The 24,613-nt window shown below is 37.7% G+C and overlaps 2 protein-coding genes across 2 annotated transcripts; both read left to right on the top strand.

The window, feature by feature from the left end:
• The first annotated feature begins 3,730 nt into the window (after nt 1-3,730).
• fgf9 (fibroblast growth factor 9) lies at nt 3,731-6,451 on the top strand. Its single transcript, XM_053626059.1, has 5 exons — nt 3,731-3,950; nt 4,845-4,848; nt 5,423-5,545; nt 5,743-5,846; nt 6,124-6,451. Exons 1-5 carry the CDS (start codon nt 3,783-3,785, stop codon nt 6,310-6,312), a joined length of 588 nt encoding a protein of 195 aa, XP_053482034.1. The 5' UTR covers nt 3,731-3,782; the 3' UTR covers nt 6,313-6,451.
• A 3,257-nt stretch (nt 6,452-9,708) lies between these two features.
• On the top strand, nt 9,709-24,074 carry tmprss3a (transmembrane serine protease 3a). The gene is made up of 12 exons (XM_053627482.1): nt 9,709-9,742; nt 11,044-11,148; nt 11,676-11,789; nt 11,904-12,027; nt 13,212-13,340; nt 15,122-15,168; nt 16,182-16,347; nt 16,597-16,766; nt 16,934-17,029; nt 19,271-19,413; nt 19,871-20,023; nt 22,809-24,074. Exons 1-12 carry the CDS (start codon nt 9,709-9,711, stop codon nt 22,851-22,853), a joined length of 1,326 nt encoding a protein of 441 aa, XP_053483457.1. The 3' UTR covers nt 22,854-24,074.
• Nucleotides 24,075-24,613: the final 539 nt, after the last annotated feature.

Here is a 24,613-nt window from a genome sequence, read left to right as displayed (position 1 = left end):
TAAGACTGGAATACAGTTGGTTTGAAGTTAGAAAGTTACATACGACATTGTTAAACACGATTCTAACTTCAATAGCATTTGAAGCGAATGACTTACAGTCATTTAACCAACTGTACAGTGTTCATCTAGGTGTCAGCTATAATGCACAACTCTTATATTTTTGATATTTAATAAAATAAACTATTAAATCATATATAAAAATCGCCATGTATTTTATTACTGCATGGGCTCATACACAAAATATACCATAATTTAAAGCTCAATAGCATTTGAAGGGAATGATGTACGGTCACAAAACCAACTGTAAAGTGTTTGACTAGGTGTCAGGTATGACACACACCGTTTAGATTTCTGATATTTAACCCTACAATGCATGAACCAAAAAAACCTTCACGAATGCATAAAGGGAGTCAAAATGACCCATACTGGATTGTATGGTTTTCTTCAAAAAATAGATGTCCTATTAATGAAATAATTTATATATATATATGTGTGTGTGTGTGTGTGTGTGTGTGTGTGTGTATATATATATATATATATATATATATATATATATATATATATATATATATATATGAGGTGCCATGTTGAACTTCCAGTAACCAGTATGAGGGAGTGTGAGAGTGATGACACCAAATTTAACACACCTGCTCCCCATTCACACCTGAGACCTTGTAACAATAACAAGTCACATGACACCGGGGAGGGAAAATGGCTAATTGGGCCCAATTTGGACATTTTCACTTAGGGGTGTATTCACTTTTGTTGCCAGCGGTTTAGACATTAATGGCTGCGTGTTGAGTTATTTTGAGGGGACAGCAAATTTACACTGTTACACAAGCTGTACACTCACTACTTTACATTGTAGCAAAGTGTCATTTCTTCAGTGTTGTCACATGAAAAGATATAATCAAATATTTACAAAAATGTGAGGGGTGTACTCACTTCTGCGAGATGCTGTGTGTGTGTGTGTGTGTGTATGTATATATATATATATATATATATATATATATATATATATATATATATATATATATATATGTATATTATATATTCATACATATTTATATATATATATGAATACATGGAGGCACCTGAGCTCAATTTTGAGTGTCATGGCAAAGGCTGTGAATACTTATGTACATGTGCTTTTTTTTGTTTTTTATTTTTAATAAATTTGCAAAGATTTCAAACAAACTTCTTTCATGTTGTCATTATGGGGTATTGTTTGTAGAATTTTTAGGAAAATAATGAATTTAATCCAGTTTAGAATAAGGCTGTAACATGAAAAAAATGTGGAAAAAGTGAAGCGCTGTGAATACTTTCCGGATGCACTGTACGTCCCTGTGTAAATTGTAAAGTCCCTGTGTAAATTGTAAAAAGTGCACAAATAAGACATTAAAACAAGCACATTAATATACAGTATGAATTTACAGTCAGCACTATTGTCAGAGCCATAAAAAATTAATCAACACCTTCTGACCAGTCAGATCACAGATTACAAGAGCATTTTTTTGTTGTATAAAACTTTCTGTTAAAGTGTAGACAATATTCAATCTGTAGTGTACTGTGTTGCCTCGATTTGCACAACAATCACTAGCCTTAGATGTCATTTATAAAATTCAATAATAAAAAAAAAAACACTGCATGGCAATCTTAGAAGAGTTCAAACATCTGGCATAAGATCAAGTCCAGCAACCTAAAAGCAAGTCCACTCCTTGCAGCATGTAGGGAGTCTTTCCACTGTAATAACAACCACTCGAACCCTGCTACCTCTAACCCTGTTACATGAGTCATATCACTTTCCCTCATCATACTCCAAACATGATGTGCCTTCAAGAGGACAGGCAGCAAAATATTTTTGTTCTGTATTGTCATATACCTATGTTCATAAAAACAAAGAAAATGTCTGTACTTATCCATATTCACTGTAATCAGGCAACGTGGGATTCTGCAGTTAAATGCATCTTAGTCACACACACACACACAGACTCACACACTCGCACACACACACACACACACACACGCACACACAATTACTATCACTAATTTGTAACCTTTTGGTCTTTTTCCCAAAAAATATCCAAAATTGCAACCTGACCCTGGGTATGAGAAAAATGCGATAAATTGCATTTTATTTATATAGTTCCATCCATCCATCCATCTTCTATACCGCTTATCCTTTTCTTCAGGGGCGCGGGTTCGATTCCCACTGTGGCCCTGTGTGTGTAGAGTTTGCATGTTCTCCCTGTGCTGCGGGGGTTTCCTCCGGGTACTCCAGGTTCCTCCCCCAATCCAAAGACATGCATGGTAGGCTGATTGGCATGTCCAGTGTTTCCGTAGTGTATGAATGGGTGTGTGAATGTGTATGTGATTGTGCCCTGTGATGGATTGGCACCCTGTCCAGGGTGTACCCCGCATTGTGCCCCATGCTCCCTGGGATAGGCTCCAGGTTCCCCGTAACCCTGAAGGATAAGCGGTATAGAAATGACTGGATGTCAGCACATCAGGTAGCATTGCTGATTCTCATTTCCAGGTTCCCCAGTTCGATCCAAAGTTTGGGTTATTCTCTGTATGGAGTTTCTCCACTTTATTCCCACTCTCCAAAAACCTAAAGGTAGTTAGATTATCTATGCTAAACTGCCCCTAGGGGTGAATGTGTGTGTGTGCTTGGTGCCTTGTGATGGACTAGCATCCCATTCAAGGTGAATTATTAATAAGTAATAAGTAATGATTCGAAATAATAATAATAATAATAATAATAATAATAATAATAATAATAATAATAAAAATAATGTGGAGGGCACTGTAGTTTAGTGGTTAGCACCTTTGCCTCACACCTCCAGGTCCTCCGGTTTCCTCCCCCAGTCCAAAGACATGTGTTGTAGGCTGACTGGCATTTCCAAATTGTCCGTAGTGTGTGAATGTGTGTGTGATTGTGCCCTGCGTTGGGTTGGTACCCCGTCCAGGCTGTCCCCTGCCTCGTGCCCCGAGCTCCCTGGGAGAGGCTCCAGGCTCCTTGTGACCCTGTGTAGTACAAGCGGTACAGAAAGTGGATGGATAATAATAGTGTTATTTTTCAAAAAAAATTTAAGTGAAGATACATGTAACATACAATGCATAACACATCATTCCTTTTCCCATGGAAAGATATGGTATAGCATCTATGTTTTTCTGAGAACTGTGACAAAAGTCTGTATAACAATATTTGTGTAAATATGATAAGCATTTTCCGAGCAATAATTTCCTTAGCCACACATCTACAAGCCAGCCATTGTACATATGCAAACTAAATGCATTAGTTTTACAATGCAATATTAAAGTCTACTGCTGTTTACGTCAGTCCTACCTGTGAGTCAGTGTAGCTCTGGTCAGATATCACATCATGGTTTGTCTGTAAGAAAAGCTACTGGTACAGAGATACAGAGGTAGAGATAACAAAAGGGTTAGATGACAAAGGGTTTAGGATTGTCAGAGACGTAGAACGTCTATCTCTTGGCACACTTGTACAGTGCATCTGCTCTGAATGTACTCACGAGCACGAGTGTCATGGAGGAATCAGAGATCACAGTGAAGGGATATAAGGGAAGATAAAGTCTGAGAGAGTGAGACAGAGACGACGGCACGTTGACCCTGTTTATAGTGAGCAGAGGACATGTTATTCGCTATGGTTCAGTAGTGTGTCAAGCAAGTTCAAGAACTTTCTGGGCATTTGTAAAGAAGCATGGCATCCTGGCTCACCTGGACACTCTGTGAGTTTATATGGAATTGATCCTACTGTCATGGATTTACACTGGGCACTCGTGTGTGTGGCAGTGCTACTCAGTGTTTATGTGAGGTCTGAGAGGTCAGAGATGGACGCAAACCGGGATCAGGCAAGCCGACTCAGACACATGTGGCTGCTGTCAATCAAAGAATCAAACATGAGGCAGGACGGTAGGATTGGTTTGGTCTAAAATGAGAACTTTCGCATTGATCTGCATTGAAAATGCTTGTTGTCTTTTTTAGTACAGATGATGGACATTAGTAAAGTCAAATCTGGGAGACAGTACACAAGGTCCATCTGCATTACAGTGAGGGGGTCTAAGAAAGTGTAATTTGATCAGAATTACACGTCTAGTTATGTAACCGTGGTCTCAAGACAGATATTTTCCTTTGCACATTGGAAGACAGGAACAGAACTGTTCACAGTACAAATATCTGGTAAATATTTATACTGTGATACAATAATAGATTTTTTTTTTTAATTTGCTTTTCATTTAGGTATAATATCAAACCAATGAATGTTATTAAGAATGTGAAGAAAAGTATTAAGTTAACCATAGCTAACACTATATCAGTCCTTCTGTATTATTTTCAGATCATATCATATATTGTATTCTATTATAATATGTTTGATATTAATATATATATTACAGACATTGCAGCTGGTGTCGTTATACAGTTCTACAGAGAGACACTACATCTATTGTACACCTTTAATGAACTACTCAACATTTAAAATTAAGTAGCCGTGTCTCTTGCAAGGGAAAGAAGAGATTAGCCCGAAGCTTTGGTTGTGTGCTCTGAGATTACAAACACTGTGAGTCTAAAGCTGTAGGCAATCTTTTAATGTTCCTTTGCACCAGGCAAAACAGATGCTAGAAATGTGTGACGAAGATAGAGCGCTGATCTGTGCTACTGTAGCACAGAAACAAAGCTTCGCCATATGATATTTATTTGTCTTGTTCGGTCACATAATCATCAGAGACACAAGGACATGGGCATGACGTATTCCCCAAACCATACACTGATAGCAGGAGTGTGTCACGGATGAAACGAGTGTGTGGTGTGTCTTTGTATAGCTTTGTATTTGCCTACGGTGATAAGCAAATAAAGTCTTCAAAGAACCAAAAAATGATAATGCAGCTAATAATTAATGGAACCAGTATGCATGAACTCCTCTATTAGGTTTCATTGTTGTTAAGTCCTCACTTTAACATCAATTGTTTTTTTCCATTCATTTAGTTGCAGTCAAGTGGAGAAACCCTTTCAGAGACAACAAAGTAATACTGAGACTATAGATTGAGATTAAATAGATCAAAATGATCAGCTAAAATGAAAACAAATATAACCTGTAGCCAGTCATAGTTACTAAACGACCTCCTCATAAATAACAAGAAGGAACTTGTAATGAAATATGAGAAACTTACAACAGAATTATCATTAAAAACACACACACACACACACACACACACACACACACACACACACACACACACACATACCTTCACACTAAAACGGTCTATATATGACTAATAGCCGAGGGGGGGTTTGGGGGTTAATAATAACACTCTCTTTATCATGTCCAAAGTCATTTTACAGTTACAAAACACACTATCTACAAAGTTATTAACATATTAATCTTTAGCATTTTCAACAGATGTTTATTCCGTTGGAAAGGTCAAAACGTATCAGCTCCTGTATTGCCGTATTGGGATTGGTTATCATCTACAGATCCAGCCCAATGGGACTGTAAGGGGTGTGCATGAGCCGACTGAGCACAGTAAGTTTTATACATCTTATGTATGTAAGTGTGGAATTAAGTGGGTAAAAAAAAAAAAAAAAAAAGTTAGAATCCTTGGTGATAACTCGACAGTTCAAGGACATACATAGATACCAAAAATAATGGTGGAGATTGTGTTTTGGAGACTAGTGCTGTTGTCTTTCTTTCTTTACTCTCTGACATTTTTTTTCTGTCAGGTTGGTTGAAGGTGTTTGCAGTGAAGCCTGGAGTAGTGGGCATTCATGGCGTGAAGAGCAAACTGTATTTATGTATGAATAATGACGGAATTGCACAAGGAAAGGTGAGCTATATTTACATGATATTACACCACCACACTTCCTGTATAATGAAGGCAATTAAAAATGTTTTCTGTTAGGTTCCACTAGGGGTGGGTGATGTAGCAAAAAATATCATATTGAAATGGTCATTATCTTAATGAAACACAATAATGATTAATGAAATCACATTGTCATAACAATCCTACGTTTTAATTGATGATATTAATTCTACCGGCCTGTGCACGGATCCCTAATATAACAGTGTAACAACTCAACAATTGAAAACGTTCTCATTCACAGACAAAGTTCTCAGCAGACTGTCTATTTAAGGAGCACCTAGAGGAGAACCACTACACAACATATTCATCTGCGGCTCATCCAGGCCTATACCTGGCCCTGTCCCACCGAGGACATCTCAGGAGAGGTCACTCGGTGGGTCCGCACCATGCCAGCAGCCACTTCCTGCCACGCAAAGTCACAGTGAGCTAAACAACATCAGCAAATTAAGCATCAGCTATACCACTCCACATACACCACAGCTTTGGTTATGAAATTTCATGGACTGTTTGAACAGAAGAAATACTTCCTCCGCAGTAGCAAACAGATGTTCCTGTGAAATCCAACAGGCTGAATAAACCACTGTTTAAGCTGGATACAGTACATGCACTGTTGCAGGGTTCTTTGCAAAATTTCCTATTTAGGTTTATTGATGGATTGCTGGTATATGCTTGAAGTGTATACACCACCTAGTGTATCAATGTCCTAAGCGATTTAGGATATTCTGACAATGAAATTATTGAGAGAAATGAGACTTCTGGACAAGCCCATTCAGAAAAACTGCTACAATGGACAGAGAAATGACTATAATGGAAAGAAAACTGGCTGCAGTGGACAAAAGACTGTACATCTGCACAGAGCTTATAGATTAAGGGACTTTTAGATTTCACTGGGGTGGCACAGGGTTCAAGACAAGTAAGTGAAATGCAACCTTACTTTTATTTATAGCCTTATCTTATATATTAATACATTACATATATATATATATATATATATATATATATATATATATATATATATATATATATATACACCAAAATATGGTACATACAAACAAAGAAAAAAATAGTCCTCTTACTTGACATGGAGTTTTAAGAGGAAATAATAAGCAGCTTGGGACTTTGTATTAGACTCCAAATTCCCCCTTCACCTAAGATCAGGAACTCGGCAAGTCCAGGACATATACACACACACACGCACACAAACATACACAGATGTTTGGTGCCAAGAGACGGACTGGTGTCCCATCCAGGGTACATTCTCACCACATACCCAGTGTTTCAAGGATAGGCTCTAGGTCCACTACGACCCTGAGCAGGATAAAGCACTTAGTTACGATGAATGAATGTTAACTGTGAATGTAAATATAAACTTGGGACACTATTTATTTGTAGAGATTGTGCATGACTGCTGGTATTTAATGTGAATATTATGCATGTATTTATATATGCATACTTTTATAGCATGTAAATAAATGTGAATATAAATGGTTTATATGTAATGGTCCATGCTCCTTTTGAGGGATTACTCCAGCTTAATAACCATAAATACACGTGTATGAAAGAAGGATGAATAGAAGCTGACCTGAATAAGCCATGAAAGGCAATCAGGGTGCAGATAGAGACATTAACCACCCACCGCCTCTCCTGTAACAGGAGCTCAGACAACACAGCTGATCATTTATCCTCATACGGATCTGTGCGTTGCACAATTATTTCACAAACTTGTGCTCAATATCCCCAGATTCTCCAAGATCTTGTTTCTCTACTATTCTTCAGATGATAATAATGCCATTTTAGCAACTTTTTGGCTTTTGTCTATAGAGCCAGATTTCCAAGTCTGTTATGTGTATAAGGGTGATGCAATCAAATGGCTTCTAATAGTGGACTACACTCTTACAGCTGTTACAGCTGTCAGTGGTTCATCGGGTAGTCCAGAGTTCTTCATAAGGGAAACTGAAAAAAAGGACAGAATAACCCTTATGGATGTTAGATGGATCCGTACAGGTGATCCTGTGACTTTGCATCAAGATCAAAAATCATCTGCTACTCTTCTTTCCTTTATACAGTGCAGTATATGCTTCCATTGCTCTTGCACATTTCCCTCTCAGAAAAAAGAAATTGTACTAAACTGCATCTTTCCTTGTCACTGGGGTGGTACCCTTATCTTTTGTATTCTTAATATGCATCTTTCACATGGTACACACTATGGTACTTACTGAACATTTTTAAAAGTATACTAGGTAAAGGATGCATACTAAAAGTACAATAGGTGTACACTTGAGAATGCCATTTCAGAGACAATGTATGGTACAGTGTAGTATCCTTTTCTTTTTTTTTTTCAGAAAGTGTACCCATATTTCTTCTAATGTCTTCCCATCGCACAACCATCCCAGTACACTGGTCCTGTCTCGCTTATTTTCTCTACCGAAACATCCCAATGTCTTTTCGAAGGTACGCAGGTCCCTCTGTAACCTGATCATGTATCCAGAGAGATGATGAAGTCATCTGATCTCCTCTCAGAGCGACACAACTTTCCAGTACTCACCTGCTCAGGTATCCCACTATGCCTCAGAGCCAGAGAGAGAGAGAGAGAGAGAGAGAGAGAGAGAGAGAGAGAGAGAGAGAATATGCATTTATTTGGAAAGACAGAGTAGTGTATAGTGGTCAGGCGTGTGGATGAACAAAGCATGAGGATACTATAACATTTTTGGGTAAGTAAGACATATCTGTTATCTGAAAATAACAACAAATAGACTTTTACTCTTAGAAAAAAGGTTCCTTGAGCGTTTTTGGACAAGTAAGGTTTCATAGCTCTTGTTTGTGTGAAGAGCTATTATAAATTGTATTATAAATTCTTTATTGTAATATTTTGAGATACTGGGTTTTCCCATAATCGTCAAGATTAAAACAAAAAAAAGGCTTGGAATATTTCACTTTTTGTGTAATGAATCTAGAATATATGAAAGTTCCACTTTCTGAATTAAATGACGGGAAAAAATGAACTTTTCCACGATATTTAAAATTTTTGAGGTGCACCTGTGTATATGTTTTATATTAATCTCATAATAAGAAATATTATATACATCTGCCTATATTCAAGATATTTTTATTTGCTAAGATATAATGTTTGCACTATGATATCCCCCCCCCCCAACCCCCCCCAAATGTGTACTGTTTCATGACATCTTTTATCCTGGTGTATGTGATACAACAAACCATTAAAAATATTCCTCAGACTGTGCACAGATAAAAAGCTGAATAGTAATAAATACAGTAATACGTGTCCGTTCATTTGTCTGGCAGGTTTTTGTCTTTGTGTGGAATTGTTTCATCTAACCCAAAACATTCCTGTACTATCTTCAATCGCATTTAGTCCTAATGCCTTTGTGAAGGCCATGTGAAGGCACTCATGGCTGACCCAGAGGCGGAGTCCAGAGCCAAGCTTGAGGATGGAGTTGTAGAGGCTCCACTAACAGGTGGAGGAGAGAGTGGAGTCACACACGAACAGGTGAGAGCGTGGTCAAGCGTGACCATTCTTATCCAGTCTAGCTGAACTCCATCCAATCCATAGCCATGTCATCCTTTCCCTTTAAAATACAGATTATTTTAACAGGTTGCAGAGACGAAGCAAATGGAAAATGCTCAATTAGAGGTGGTGTCTGTTGGAGATCAGGATCTTCCAGCTTCCACTAATTCCCTTGAGATTCACAATGTCAGCATTTCAGCAGAAAACAGCGCCAATAACCCAGGCTCTGAGAATGCAGAGCAGCCAGACTGTCAGACAGAAACTACCAACAATGTCCAAGCACAATGTCCAAGTCCAGGAATGCCTGTAACTAAAGTCCAACCGTTTCTGTCAGGTAAGAAAAAAGCACAAGAAATCAAATGTTTTCAATTAGTCCATGGGGAAACTTGAATATCATGGAACAAAAGTAAGACAGTCCAAAATCATTTAATGTTCATGTTCGTTACCCGTCCTTTTGTATTCATACTCACATTAGAATGGACACTAAAACAAAGAAATGCTATTTTTCACACCTTAAGCTTGCTAAAAATGTTCCACTCTGACCCCAGTCTGAAAGGGAAATCTCTGTTTTCTACATAGACTGTTAAAGGTTCCCCCATAGGGCAAGATGAACACACACACACACACACACACACACGTTTGTCTTACTGTCCTTGTAAGGGCCTTCCGTTGATATTTATTCCAGTCTATTGACATAATTATTGTAGCTAATTAATACTCAGCCTACCCCTAACCCTAACCTTAACATCAGTAATGTTTAAAAATGTTTTAATAAACAGGAGTGTAAACCTCTGGCTTCCACATGATGCAGTACAATTTTGATTTATAAGGTAACAATGCGATATTCGACAGTACCACTGACTCTGTTTGAAACTACTGTATACAATTGCAATTCACAGGGTAACAATGTGATATTTGACAATCCCACTGAATCTGCTGTGATACTATCCAATTCAATTGAGTAGCCTCTGATTAATATGTGAGCAGCTTTGTTCAGAATCTGGGGTAGGCCTACTGTTAATTTGCAAAGGATGATGACATACAGAAGAACTATATTAAGTGTCAATGTTCCAGGCAAATCACATTGCTAACCTATGGACACGCCAGCTTAAATATCGTTCATCATTTTTACGTACCAATTGTCCGTCAATTACAGATACAGATCGTTTTATAATCAGTTCTAATCTCTAATAAAACATCAAATTTAAGTTGTAAATTGAAATTGAAAATGGCGTTATCATGACACTACTAATTCCTATCACTGTGGGGTCATGTGGTACTCACTAAGATTTAAAAACATCCTTCAAACCTCTGAAAATCTCAGTCATATAGTAAAACTAACAGTAAAATCATGTCTTGTGGTTACCAGTGTCCAATTCCTCGTTCAGATTTCTTTCAGTTAGTCTTGTATTTCTACCCTCAATGCTCTTTAAAAATGTTTTTGAGAGGTAGTTAAGGGTTCTGTGCTCTCTAAAGAGATTAGTCTTGGAACATTCTCTGATAGGAAAAACACACAGGTTTTAGATTGAACCTTTTTTTCTAGGAGTGCAGGAGAAGTGCATTGTACAATGTGTATTTTCATAGTAATGTATCTTTACCCTTTCTAATCTCCACCACTTTAAGGTGATGAAGCAGATGACAAAACGCTCAGAGGTCGTTTATTTGCACGAAGAATGGAGCTTTTAATTGGTGTCTGCGTGTTGCTCACTGTCACCTTTGTCCTTGGCATCGGTCTGGGAGGTTAGTGTGTGACTCCTCGGCCTGTCCAGCGGCACCTACTGGCCACTGCCGATGTGAATAATTAACAGCCATGATTATATTGCACAACCTGACGGCCACAGATCTAAAACTTCGAGATGACTGGAATCGTGGTTGAACAGTCTGATTAAACTCTGTGGTCTCAGATATCTGTTCTTCATTTGTAAGTCGCTTTTGATAAAAGCGTGTGCTAAATGAATAAAAGTAAACCTACCGTCTGACTAGTGATGTATGGATGGCAGTAAATAATGCGATAACTTTATCCTACATGATATCATTAGGCATTCATTGTGTCTTGTAATAGTCAGGCCTCGTTGTAGCTGCTCATTATTAAGACCATTCATCTATTGAAATGCTCATGTATGAATATATTATAAATGCGAGTCCTGGGATGATGTCTTTATGATTGCAGCAGCAGTTCTTAGAAGGTGTAAAGTTACAGTGTTCAGGTGAAACGATCTATCTATCATTTTACCTGAACATCGTCTCTACATTTTCTCCTATCGCAGTGGGCCTGAGCTGTAGAGGAAAGTTCCGGTGCAGCTCATCGCTCTGTGTCAGCATCTCTGCGCAGTGTGATGGACACGTGGACTGTGAACATGGCGAGGACGAGCTCAGCTGTGGTGCGTATAATGCTGCTCTCACGTGACTAATCAATATGCATTTCCGCAGCAAGACAGGTATACAAAAAGTTGGATGCTACACCTAAAACAACTCATTCCTACTCTGTTGTGTAGTGCGTGTGAGTGGGAAGAGTTCAGTGCTGCAGGTGTTAAGTGGAGGAGTCTGGAGCACTGTGTGTTCAGAAACGTGGGACTCTAATCTGGGTTTATCTGCCTGCAAACAGCTGGGATACTCCAGGTAAAAACGATAAGAAAAGCTCTACGTGAAGTTTTAGAGGTGCTATCTTTGGGGTACTATGTTGTGGTAGGGGTGCTCAATAAGAGAGCTTCCTCTGAATTCGCTAATTATCATGGTCCCACAAGCTAGTTCTTCTCTATTACACGACAACTAATCAAAAGCCAGTGTGAGCTTCCTTCAAGACAAAGGAAGTCACTGCATCTTTCCAAACTGCTGTTAATACTTTACAGGGCAGCTAAACACTCTGAGGAAAGCATTAACTATCCTCTGTCTCATTTACAGTACATGAGCTGACAAAAGCCCACAGTTGGTTAGTGTCACTTTGATTAACAGGGGAGAGAGTAACACCATCCCTCCAACCCAGAGAATGCTGCCAATGTACTCTCTTAGGCTCTGAGACACTATTGGAAGTTTGATGAATTACTTTATGAATGAAAGACTGACCAAAAGTAGAAAAGGATAAAGGCAATACGGTCATAATGACCTGGTTGTTGTATTTGGATTGAATCTTGATCAGATTTTACATTACATTTATACACTTGTAGTTAAATTGCAACGTTCATGACAATATTGCTATTACGTTCCAGTGGTGTTTTGCAGAAGATGGCTGCTGCAGAGCTTCCTAGAAAATCCTGATTTTTAATGCCGTTTCCAATCTCCAGAAAGAGACCAATAAGCAATTTTGTAATTCACCAACTAGATGTGTTTTCTTTCATTATTGTTTGTTGGGGATGGAGGACATGGACCATGTGCATTAGGATGTAATGTGTTAGGAGGGGTTCTGTTGTCCCATGTGGCTTGGAGAGAAACATATCTATTTCAATACACGTGAATAATATCAGAATTCTCAAAATAGTTGGCGTGATCTGCATTAATTGTGTGTTCAGTGAATTTACACCTGCAATTTTCCATGGATAATCCTTATCTGGATATCATCCTGGGTCAAGCCGGATACACAACTGGGTGTAAACAGGATCCTATGCTTTCCTTTTATAATGAAGCTGTCACGTTTCCCAAGCCTGATGAATTCTGAATTCTGTTCATGTTTTTACAGCACTGAGTTTCCACCAAAGAAATGTGACTCGGATTTTGTTGTGTTTGTCTTCAGTATCTTTTCGCTTAGAAACAATATTTCCACAAGAAGGCTAAACTGCTGTGTTACCTACCTTTCCTGCCTCTTTAAGTTATGTGGAGTCTGGTTCCCTCCCTCTCACCTCGATTGAACAAGACTTTCAGGATAATCTGGTGTCTATCAACGTGAGCCAGCTGAGTCACCTGCATCCAATCAAGATCCACAACACAACCAACCTGAGGTGTGAAACAGTACTGATTACACTCTGCACTGCTGTGTTGATGATGATGATGATGATGATGATGATGATGATCAGTTATTATTGATGGTATAATGCGATGAACAACCTTAAGTATGCACCTCCCTTGATCATTTCCGCATTTTGCCGTGTTACAACCTGGAACTGACTTAACTGGACTTAATTGGGAATCATTTTACAAACTATAGTGATTCCCCCTACTTCAATATTATGGAATGTTTTATGTAGTTTCACAATCTATAATTCCAATTAAGGCCATTTCAGTTCCAGTTCCAACACTACAAAATATGTACAAGTTCAAGGGGGAAGGGGGAATACTTACACAACAGTCTGTATAACAATAAAAAGAGAACAAAAGAGCTAGAATTAACATTACACTGTTATTAGACTGTAAAGAGTACCTCAGCACCATTTGGAGAGCTTCCTACCTCCTCCGCTTTGAAGAGTTCAGTGCTCTTTGCTTTCTCTGGGCTCACATTGCTTCAAGATGTAATTTAAAACGCAGCACTTTCTCTCTATATTAAAAATGCATTTTGGCAGCTTTCCATCACCACACACAAACACACACACACACACACACACGTCAAACCAAACGTTGGCACGAAACATTGCATTTTTATGTGTTTTTTTGTGTGATTAAGGCCAATTCTACTGATCCTTTGCTATTTATGATTTCAATGTACGAGGATTTTTTTCACAACGAACGATAGCATTAGTTCTACAATGCAAATCATGTGAGCATCAAAAGGTCGTTTGGCCATCATTTCTTATGTAGTTTTTGAGCCATTACTTCTTTTTATATCACAGCGCTGTCGAATTCTTGACTCTGATTGGTCAGAAAGTGTTGATTCATTTTCCCTAACGGCAGCTCTGGCTGCAAGACAAATCACAGGTTTAGATTAATGTGCTCATTCCAATCCAATATCGATTCTACAGCACGTTAGCAGCGAACTGATAAAGACTTGTATGAACGTGAACGTGCTGCAAAATCTTAGACTAATCAGTTTTTTTTTAAAAATAGGAAAACTTAGTTATTTAGCTAAGAAAAATATATAGTCATTAATATGATATAAAAGCGTTAAAGCTGTCTGTAAGGAGATGTTTAACGTTTATGGAAGGCGTCGTTAGTTATCCGGTTCATAAGTTCTCAGTCATGGGAAAGTCTTCAGGATGGAGGACTTTGCACTTTTCGGTTTCTCTGTAACATGACAAGCTACTTCAAACCTCAAAATGAAAACAATTAGTTTTATGAGCGAACAACTGTTTATGGCTGGTATAATGCAAGTCATAACAGGAACGTACTTGTTTCATGGATGTTCCACATCATTAAATGGAACTATAAACAGAAAAAAAGTATGACAAATGTTGACAATATGCTGTGATATAAGAGGATTTAACCTGCTGTTTTTGGAAATGAATCAGCTTTGGGGTGGTTATAGTAAATCTGCTTAACATCACAGCATCACCTCATCACACCAACCAGGCTATGATTATTTTCCTATAACATCACACCCCATCATGTTTTATTCTATGCTTAATAGGCTTATGTATGAATTAATAGTAGGATATATGCACTCTATATATATAGAGAGAGAGAGTATATGCTGATAATGACTGGACCTCTCGGCAGTCCTCATTCCACACCTTTCAATTAGTTTCACTGTAGTAACTGAATAATTTATAGTAGTTAATGGATGATATTCTAGAAAGTGAATAAGCTAAGGGTGTAAATCAACTCTCTAATTTTCTCTCTTTTTTTTTAGTAAAACTGAATGCAGATCAGGGAAGATCATAACTTTAAGGTGCTTGGGTAAGTTTATTTAAAATAAATAAATAAATAAAAACTATCTACCATTCAGGAGTGTTCTAATAAATAACACAAATTCATGGGAACCATGGGGAAACCAGAAAGTTCCTGAAGATGATATTACTATATTACTATAAGATGATATTACGCAATATAGTGTTTGCTATCATTTTAATTTTAAAGTCATGGAAAACCTGAGCCAACAGACCTCTGTGATGAATCTTGAATCAGAGTTGGCTGTAATAGCAGAGTTTAATAAAAATCAGAGTAAATCAGTTTACTGCTAAGGTATGTTCACTGTAGAATATTTAAGCAAATGTCCAATAATAAAGGGCAAAAAAAAAAAAAACCCAGGAAAAAAGGGGGCGCACAGGTACAAAAACCGCTCACACACAGAGAAAGCAAGTTAAAGATTCGAGGCTCGGAAATGCACAACCAGTAAACAGTGGCAAGACTTCGCAATGAATCCGAGATAAGTTAGTTTAAAAAGAGAAGCTTCAATAGTCATCGATAGCAGACAGCTGTGCAGGCAGTTCAGATCTGTGGTTGAGGTGGTCTCTTGTGGTTTGCAGGGGAACAAATGCAAGACATTAGCAGGTGTCTGCCATGATGTCATCGCAAGGAGTCATTGCTAGTGCTTTTCCAGTTGCAGTTAATAGGAGATAAAAGTTCAACAATCTAAAAAATACGCGATAATGCTCAGGCTTGTTTCACAGTTAGATCCTAAATACAAGAGCGTCTTTTCTCACGCACCATTTCCCAGTGAAGTATAATGACATATTAATGGGAAATCCAACGTAGACGTAGTGGAGACAGCAAACATTGGACTCAAACGTCCAGAATGCAACGTTGCATTATAACATCACTTTGCTGTGTAGTTGTTGTGGAACTCTGGATAAATATTTCTTCATTTTTGCAGTTAAAGTTTATTATTATTTAACTAGAGCATTGTCTCAGCCTGTGAGTGTGTGTGCGTGTGTGTGTGTGTGTGTGTGTGTGTGTGTGTGTGTGTATAGAGTGTGGCTCTCGGCCCCAGTACAGAGCACGTATAGTGGGGGGTAACCTGTCTCGAGAAGGCCAGTTTCCTTGGCAGGTGAGTCTTCAATTCCAGAATGAGCACCTGTGTGGAGGATCTATTATAGCAACACAGTGGATATTAACAGCTGCACACTGTGTGTATGGGTAAATGTGCACACACACACACACACACACACACACACACACGTCTTTCTATTCTTGTGAGGACCTTTAATTGAAATAATGATTACTGTAGCAATTAAATGTTATGCCTACACCTAAATCTAACCCTAATCTTAACTCCAGTAATTAAAAAGGAAATATTTTGGCTCTTTTACTATAGCTTTTTAAATATATAAAAAATAAAAAACGTCTTCCTGAGACTGTTTGTGTGTCCTGTTTTTTCTTTCTCAGCTTTGCATACCCCCCTGTGTGGACGGTGCTCGCTGGACTCACAGAACAACCAGCCACTAGGTCCAAGTATCTCACCGTGGAGAAAATTATTTATCATAGCCGCTACAGACCCAAAGGCCTGGACTATGATATCGCCCTGCTGAAACTGTCTCAGCCGCTTACCTTTACTGGTAATCTTTATTCAAACTGATCACTCTGGAGAAATGTCAAGACAGTTCTAACTGAATGATGTGTGCAGGATTTTTTCCTCATGGCTTCACTGTGGATGTGTATTCTGTTATTTGATGCTTATCGAAGGCTTGCCAATGTTTTCATAACTCCTTCTTTTCCTCTTCAGGCTACATTGAGCCTATCTGCCTGCCAAACTTTGGAGAGGAGTTTGAAGATGGGAAGATATGCTGGATCTCAGGATGGGGAGCCACAGAGGATGGAGGTGAGTCTGGGGACCCAGGATAATAAGTAAGTGTCTTAAGTGTCTTAAGTGTCTTAATTACTTTGTAACAGACAAATAATAAATTCTAAACAAAAACATGTTCGTCTAAAATACAGAAACTTGCACAAACAAAAAAGTCTATATATGTGGCTCTGCAAAAAAAAATGTGTTGTTATTAAAATCAAAACCAGTTGAAGACATAATGTTCAGATCTTTTTTTTTTCCTTTTTTTATTTCAGCTCAAACAAACAATCTCCAGTTTCATTTCTACTGAACATTTCTACTGAACATTTCTGCTGAACATTTCTACTGAACATTTCTGCTGAACATTTCTGCTGAACATTTCTACTGAACATTTCTGCTGAATATTTCTGCTGAACAATTCACATTCATAATGTTCAAATCTATCTTTTTTGTGGTTATCATATCACAGCAAACCAGTGACTACATTTCCCATCCTGCACTGCGGCCTACAAACATGGCCACCATGGAATGCAATTCCCAGTACACTCGCATTCATTCTAATCACGCCCACCTGCATCCAATTCACAGCACTCACAACCACAGTATAAAGAGACTGCTTGAACACAATGACTTTGCAAAGTATTGAGTGTTATCACCATACTAAGCGTTTATACCCTGTTCCTCATTTTGTTTCATGTTCATTTATCTTGCTTCTTGTTTCTCATTCTCGATTCTTGCCTTGCCCAGTTTATGCCTGTTTGCCAATCCCCTGGCCCATTGCCTGTTTCTTGACCTCGCCATTGTCTCATGTAAATAAACTCTAAATAAACTCTTACCTGCATTTGCATCCGTCCTAACCTCGATTACTTGGGATACGTGGCAGTGGTGTGATATTTTGAGCAGCAATTCAAATTGCTGTGCTGATATACAAAAGTACTGTGTGTCTAGAACCAGAGATGGGGTCATCTTTTTTCATATAGCTACCAGTCGCACTCTTGGTGTTCACGAGTATGTTTGGGGTTGTTTTTTTGCGCTCCCAAATGCACGTCTTACACATGTACACATTTCCAGTTTCTGCTTGGTTGGAATGAAAACCTGCATCCACACCGGCCTTTTCCGGATAAGATTGGACACCCCTCTGTTAGAGCATGAGATAGGGTCAGAGAAAATTCACTTGTGGGCCAGATATTTGATTACCCTGGTTATAGAGAAACAATAAGGTAATATATGCTCCAAAAATGTCCTTACTTCATCTAACATTAAAGCCACTGCTAGCTTGTCTTCTTCTGCTCACTATTTTTACTGATCTGTGACATAAAATTATTTATCTTTTGCCACATTCTATTTTTTGGATAATGGACACCCAGGCACACCAAAGAGTATGTATTTTTTCTCTTGTCTAATTACATATAAATCTGCCACATTATGCAATTTATCAATCTGGTTTTTAAATTTTTTTTTTAATGGTCAAAACTATTGTTTTGTATTGTTATGGTCACATGACCCAGTGCTTTGGAGTTAGGAGGTGTTAATATCACCAGTTTTTTTTTTTTTTTTTTTTTTTTTTTTTAAGAAAAAAAGTTTAGAAACGATGTAATCTGTTTGCCTTAAAGTCTAAAAACCATAATGAACCTTCTTTTACTTTCACACTATCCGTTGTGACCCAGATGAGGATGGGTTCCCTTCTGAGTCTGGTTCCTCTCAAGGTTTTTTCCTCATATCATCTTTGGGAGGTTTTCCTCACCACCGTCACCACCGGCTCGCTCAATAGAGATAAATTCGCTCACTTAAAATCTGTATCCCGTGTTTATATATTTCTGTAAAGCTGCTTTGAGACAATGTCCATCGTTAAACGTGCTATACAAATAAAATTGAATTGAATTGAAGCTCTGTGAATTTAAATTATTATAATTTATACGATCGATGTAAAATGCTGAACAACTTTAGTGATCTGAGTTAACTTGACAAACGTAGAAAAGTTTTGATAACCAGAAAATCAAAATCTTTTAATAAAACTGCCAGTGTAAAGGGGTTTTAATGGCGCAAAGTAGATCGTCGTGTCATAGAGCTCCTCCTGTTTTCAGGAATTGTTTTTTCCAGCTTGACATAAATGGCCTCTTCTTCACTCTGCCTTTTGAGCCAACAAATCCGAGTTAAATTGATTTGCACGATGCTGAAATGAGCTGTGGTGTCTAGCTTTTCTGCTCCTGCTATAACGTAATAAAGTAGAAGTAGCGAATCTGACCCATAATGCAATGCATTGTTTGTTGTGTCCAGGTGAAGCGAGTGTGTCTCTGCATTCTGCAAAGGTGCCGCTGATCTCCACCAAAGCCTGTAGTCAGCCTGAAGTCTATCAGGGCTACATCTCCCCCGGCATGATCTGTGCAGGATACCTAGAAGGAGGAACCGACTCCTGCCAGGCAATTTCAGCATTTATAGCTTCCTTAAAGACATTTATCTGGGGAAAAAAGAAAACATTATGTATACTGTGAACATGTTGTGATATCCTGTGCAATTCTGGATGTACACCTTCTTGATGTAGCATATGTTCAGTAATTACAATTACATCAATTGTTCTGATATATCATACACACAAAAAAAGAAAAAGAAACCATGCAAAGACTGTTTGGTTTGTCCTTCTGGGGGAATCACAAGAAACTATCATATTCTACAATAGTTGTGGTAAATGAGATTTTTTAAAAAGATAACAAATGTTCCATGTAAGTTTTTCTTCCTTAATCAAATTAAGCATCTCTAAATGGTTATGTTCTTCAGTATTCAGTAGAATGATTTTCATATTATTGTATAAATATTACAGTGTGAATGTTCTATGTTCTATGACCAAGCTGTGTTTTGTCCCTGGTAAATGTCGTATAGGGGGACAGCGGTGGTCCTCTGGCCTGTGAGGACTCATCTGTGTGGAAGCTGGTGGGAGCGACGAGTTGGGGTCAGGGCTGCGCCGAGAGAAACAAACCCGGAGTTTATACACGCATCACACAAGCTCTCACCTGGATTCATCAACAGATGGAGGTTAGTTCAGCGCTACTGCACGAGCAAGAATGATTAAGCATGCCAATATTCAGTATAACTGCACGACTGTGAATGTGATATTGCTTTTATACAGCAGTTCTATAAACAAGATATTAATATTAGCTAACATTTCAAACACAATATCGCTAAATGTTCTGGGTTTTTTTTTTTTTTTTTTGCTCCGCTAGTGGAAATAGATCCTGAAGAAGCCACACTCGTTTTATAGCACGTCGGCTAGCTAGCTGATGTTGATGTGTACATCAGAGCTCGACCGTTAGTGTATTTGACCTATATCGATAACTAAGTTGGGCGGTACCTACCGATAACCGATTAATCAACCAATAGTATTTACCATTGAAAGTAAAATATTGCTGAACTTTATTATAGAAATAACCAATACTGACTGTACCATGAAAATTTACTCGACTTTTTTAAAATGAAATAAATATATGAATATGCATATATATGAACTATTAATGAATATTAAAGTAAGTAAAAGATATACATCCAAACTGAAACGAAACGTAACGCGCTAAATAACATAAAAATAGAGACATCTCTGGTGTCCTTTCTTACTTTTCATCTTCATCTGACGAGCTTTCATATTTTATGTCAGAAGTTATATTTCTGAAAACTATCGTTTGCTGATGATAGCTGATGATTGCTAGGTCTACTGTGCTTCGAACTAGAAAGTGAAATTTGATATGGCGAACACAGACAAGCAAAGTGATACACACAGTGAAACGTCCCGGTGAGGTTATACTAAATATAAACACTCTTGGTACGCTGCTTGTCCAATCAGATTTGTGGACCGGAACTAACTGTTGAATAAATATATATAGATCACCACAGAGATCTGATGTGAGCCCATTATACAGAGTTAGAGGAGACTCAGGTGAAGCCACTGAGATGAAGGAAGACAAGTTGAGCAGTTGTTGTAACTTCCAGCATGGACTGCTTCAATTTCTTTTATATTCTCCGTGTAAGATTAAGTTCATTATACCACAGCTCTGTTGAGTTCTTGATTCTGATTGGTCAGAAGGTAGTGAGTAATGTTCTATAACAGCAGCCCTGAGAGTAGTTCCGACTACACGACAAATCACGTTTGAATTAATGCACACAATGTAAAACATTATTGTTTTTATATTAGCAACTTACACAGGGACTTGTATAGTGGACGCTCCACATAAACAGATAAAAAAAATAATAATAAAAAAACTTGTGTAATTGTTGATCTGGTGAAACATTCGGTGAGGTGACTTTTAGCCTTTATGGAAGGAGTCTCCAGTGTCAGTGTTTTGTAACAGTCAGAGGTACTGTAAAGCTGTAACTAGAACTGACATGGGAAAATCTTCAGGATGGCGGTCTTTAGGGTTTGCAGTTTACTGGTAACATGGCAAACTGCATTTTTGTCTTATTAACTTTAAGACAAAGTAAAAAAAATAGCTGCTATAATCTAAGTGATAACAGAAACTAACTTGTTTCATAAACATTCCATGACATGTAACTATAATGTAATAAAAAAATATAATGTGTCAGTCTTTAATAAATACATGTTAAAAACTGCAATTGTCTGGGAACTGTTGAGGAATAAAACATTTTGGGTTGTGCTGTTATAGAAAAATGATGAGTAGAAAAAAAAATAAAGAGTAGAAAAGCTTCAAAATAGCTGGCTTTTCTCCTATAGACAGCTCTCTGATCTTCATGTTGGTTTATCCTTTTTAAAAATAAATGCGGTCTTCACACGTGAAACTAAAGCCAAGAGTAGATATTCAGAGCTATTTATTGTTTAAACAGTCAATCTAACAGGACACACCTGGGTAACAAGAAGCACCTGTCAAGGATGGGTTTCAATATTTTTGCTCACCTACAAATTGGATGGTCTGATACAAAATGTGCTACAAAATGTCATTTAACACGTCTACATATTAATACCAGGAAATAAAATCTGAAATTCTAAACTCTCTTCTGATATTGAATTTTTGATCTCAAACCCAAACGTGTCCACAGCAAAAAAAAATCTATTCATTCATTAGCCTTGCCATGCCAATAGTTTTGGAGGGGACTGTATTTCGGATTTCGCTGCGTTTTTTTTTTTTTTTTTGCAACTGTTGCGGCCAAAAATATTAGATTTTTCTGCAGCTTTTTTCAAAAAAAATTTTTTTATAGAAAACAAAATTGCAGTTGCATGAAATTGTTTTGCACGGCCTTTTGCAGTGATGTTCCTTGGTAAATGAGACCTTTTAGCTGTGCTCATGTTCAACACACGTGAATTCGAAGAGGGCTTTGGCTAAATGCGCGTTGTGATGACGTCACACGCCGCGTCTTGGCCCAAATCTGTGGTAAATCTGTGGTCATTTTGAAAAATTGCCAGCTCCTCCAAATATTGCGGCGTTTCCTTGATTTCGCATTAATTTATGTGAAATCCTAGCGGGACTGATGTAACGTTCCTCATCTCTGAGAAGTGGAAAAATATGTGAAACAAAAACTTAAAGGTGTTGCTTAAAAGTGTTTCTGGAATTGTAATAATGACATAATTTCAACAATACTGCCGAAAATGCCGTGCAATGGATTCTGTCAGCTCTTCATTTAAAGCTTCTGTTTATGTTTTTCTGGCCCTGAAATGACCATCATCATCATAAGCACACAAAGCACAAAGAGTGCCATGGACATTCATTCAACTGGTTTCAATTTACACTTGTTAACTGCAATTCACCTCATAGGCAACAGAACACTACTGTACATAACAATAATAATAAATGACAATGTCTTTATTTCCTTGCAGAGAGAAGAAACACTGAACCCCTCTCCAATCAGCTCAGACAACTGACAAAGCCGACAAGATGATTTTAAATTTGAGGGGTTTTTTTTTTTTTTTTTTTTACATTAAATGAGTCCACAGTGCATTGGATTTTTCATCCTGCACAGCTCAGTTAAAGACATCATTATAAACAGTGTTATCGATGCTGGAATGCGCACCAGTCTGCTACAGGCTTCATAACCATGTATGGCTGAATGACTGTACACTGAAGGCAGAATTAGCCTCACTCTCTGAAGGCTTCTGATTATTTTTGTAGCCGTCAAAACAACCGAAAAGGTTCTAACCTACAAAAGGTTCACCCGAATTGAACAGATATACTACAGTGGAATTTTGCAATGTTTCATAGAATGCATTTTTTTTTTATATTCATAGCAAATCTTCTAGCAAATCAAATAAACTGTCACACTAATGACTCTAAACATCACGGTGTCCAATAGGCTCAATACATTGTGGTGTCTCAAGGGCACAAACTTTTCCCAGAGGCGCTAACACGTCATACTGAATTTCCATAAATGAAAAGATTATTCATGTAGTGTACTGAAAACATTTAGATTGTGCACATAAAATAATACTGAGTTTATTAGCGCTACTCCACTTGGTCAAGAAAACGGTTTATACCATAGCAATATTGAATTCTCGATTCTGATTGGTCAGAAAGTTTCATTTTCTAAGCTCTGACAGTAATGCCAGACAGTAGTAGAGGAGATGTTTATTTAGCATATTTGGAAGGAGTCTTCAATGTCAGCAACTATTCAGTTGCAGCTGTTAATAACTTTACAGTGCCCTCCACTAATTTTGACACCCTTTGTAAATGTGAGCAAAGAAGGCTGTGAAAAATCCTTTATTGTTTAACCTTTTGATCTTTTGTTTAAAAAAAAAAAATAACAAAAATTCTCTTTCTGACCCCAAGACTCAAATAACTTGTGCAATTCTCCAGCTGTGATCCTTGGAGATTTTTTGGCCACTCGAACCATCGAGTACTCAACAGTGTGCTGAGACAATATAGACACACGTCCAATTCCAGGTTGATTCATAACATTTCCAGTTGACTGGAACTTCATTATTGCCCTGATGGTGGAAATGGACATTTTCAATGCTTGTGCTATTTTCTTATAGACACGTCCCATTTTGTGAAACTCAACATCCTTTTGCCGCACATCACAGCTACATTCCTGGGTCTTACCCATTGTTATGTATAACTAAGGGAATTTGCCCTGTGTTTTACCTCATATTTATACCTTTATGAAACAGGAAGCCATGGTTGAATAATTTCCTGTTCCTAGTCACCCAGGGTTTATATTTAAAATATCAATGGGAATACACTTCAAATATATTTTTCTCATATGAATTCATAGGGGTGCCAATAATTGTTTAACAATGATTTTTTTTTTTTTTGATAAACCGGTGTTGTGTTTGCAGTTGTTTGATATTCATGAGAGTAGAGTATTTTTGTGAATTTTTTTAACGAAAGATCAAAAGGTTAAACAATAAAGACAATTTTTCACAGCCTTCTCTGCTCATTTTTACCAAGGGTGACAATATTAGTGATCTGCAAAATCTTTGTTAATATTTTTTTTTCTTAAATAAGCGAGATCATAAAAATGCATTTTGTTTTTTATTTAGTACAAAATAACAATTTACACAGACCATCCTGTTCAAAAGTTTACACCCCCCTGGCTCTTAATGTATCGTGTCGCCTTCTTGAGCATCAGTGAATGTTTGCACCTTTTGTAATAGTCCTGTACGAGTCCCTCGGTTGTCCTCAGTGT

This window comes from Ictalurus furcatus, chromosome 6, assembly GCF_023375685.1.
Source record: "Ictalurus furcatus strain D&B chromosome 6, Billie_1.0, whole genome shotgun sequence".
NCBI lineage: Eukaryota > Metazoa > Chordata > Actinopteri > Siluriformes > Ictaluridae > Ictalurus > Ictalurus furcatus.
The sequence above is the reverse complement of the archived record's forward strand: the minus strand, read 5'-3'. Positions and strand labels throughout refer to the sequence as shown.

Coding starts and splice junctions, on each gene's coding strand:
- fgf9 (XM_053626059.1), top strand. CDS start 3,783: ATGGATTTACACTGGGCACTCGTGTGTGTGGCAGTGCTACTCAGTGTT. Junction 5,546..5,742: donor GCATGAGCCGACTGAGCACA/GTAAGTTTTATA, acceptor TTTTTCTGTCAG/GTTGGTTGAAGGTGTTTGCA. Junction 5,847..6,123: donor ACGGAATTGCACAAGGAAAG/GTGAGCTATATT, acceptor TCTCATTCACAG/ACAAAGTTCTCAGCAGACTG.
- tmprss3a (XM_053627482.1), top strand. CDS start 9,709: ATGCCTGTAACTAAAGTCCAACCGTTTCTGTCAG. Junction 11,149..11,675: donor CCTTGGCATCGGTCTGGGAG/GTTAGTGTGTGA, acceptor CTCCTATCGCAG/TGGGCCTGAGCTGTAGAGGA. Junction 12,028..13,211: donor AAACAGCTGGGATACTCCAG/GTAAAAACGATA, acceptor TGCCTCTTTAAG/TTATGTGGAGTCTGGTTCCC.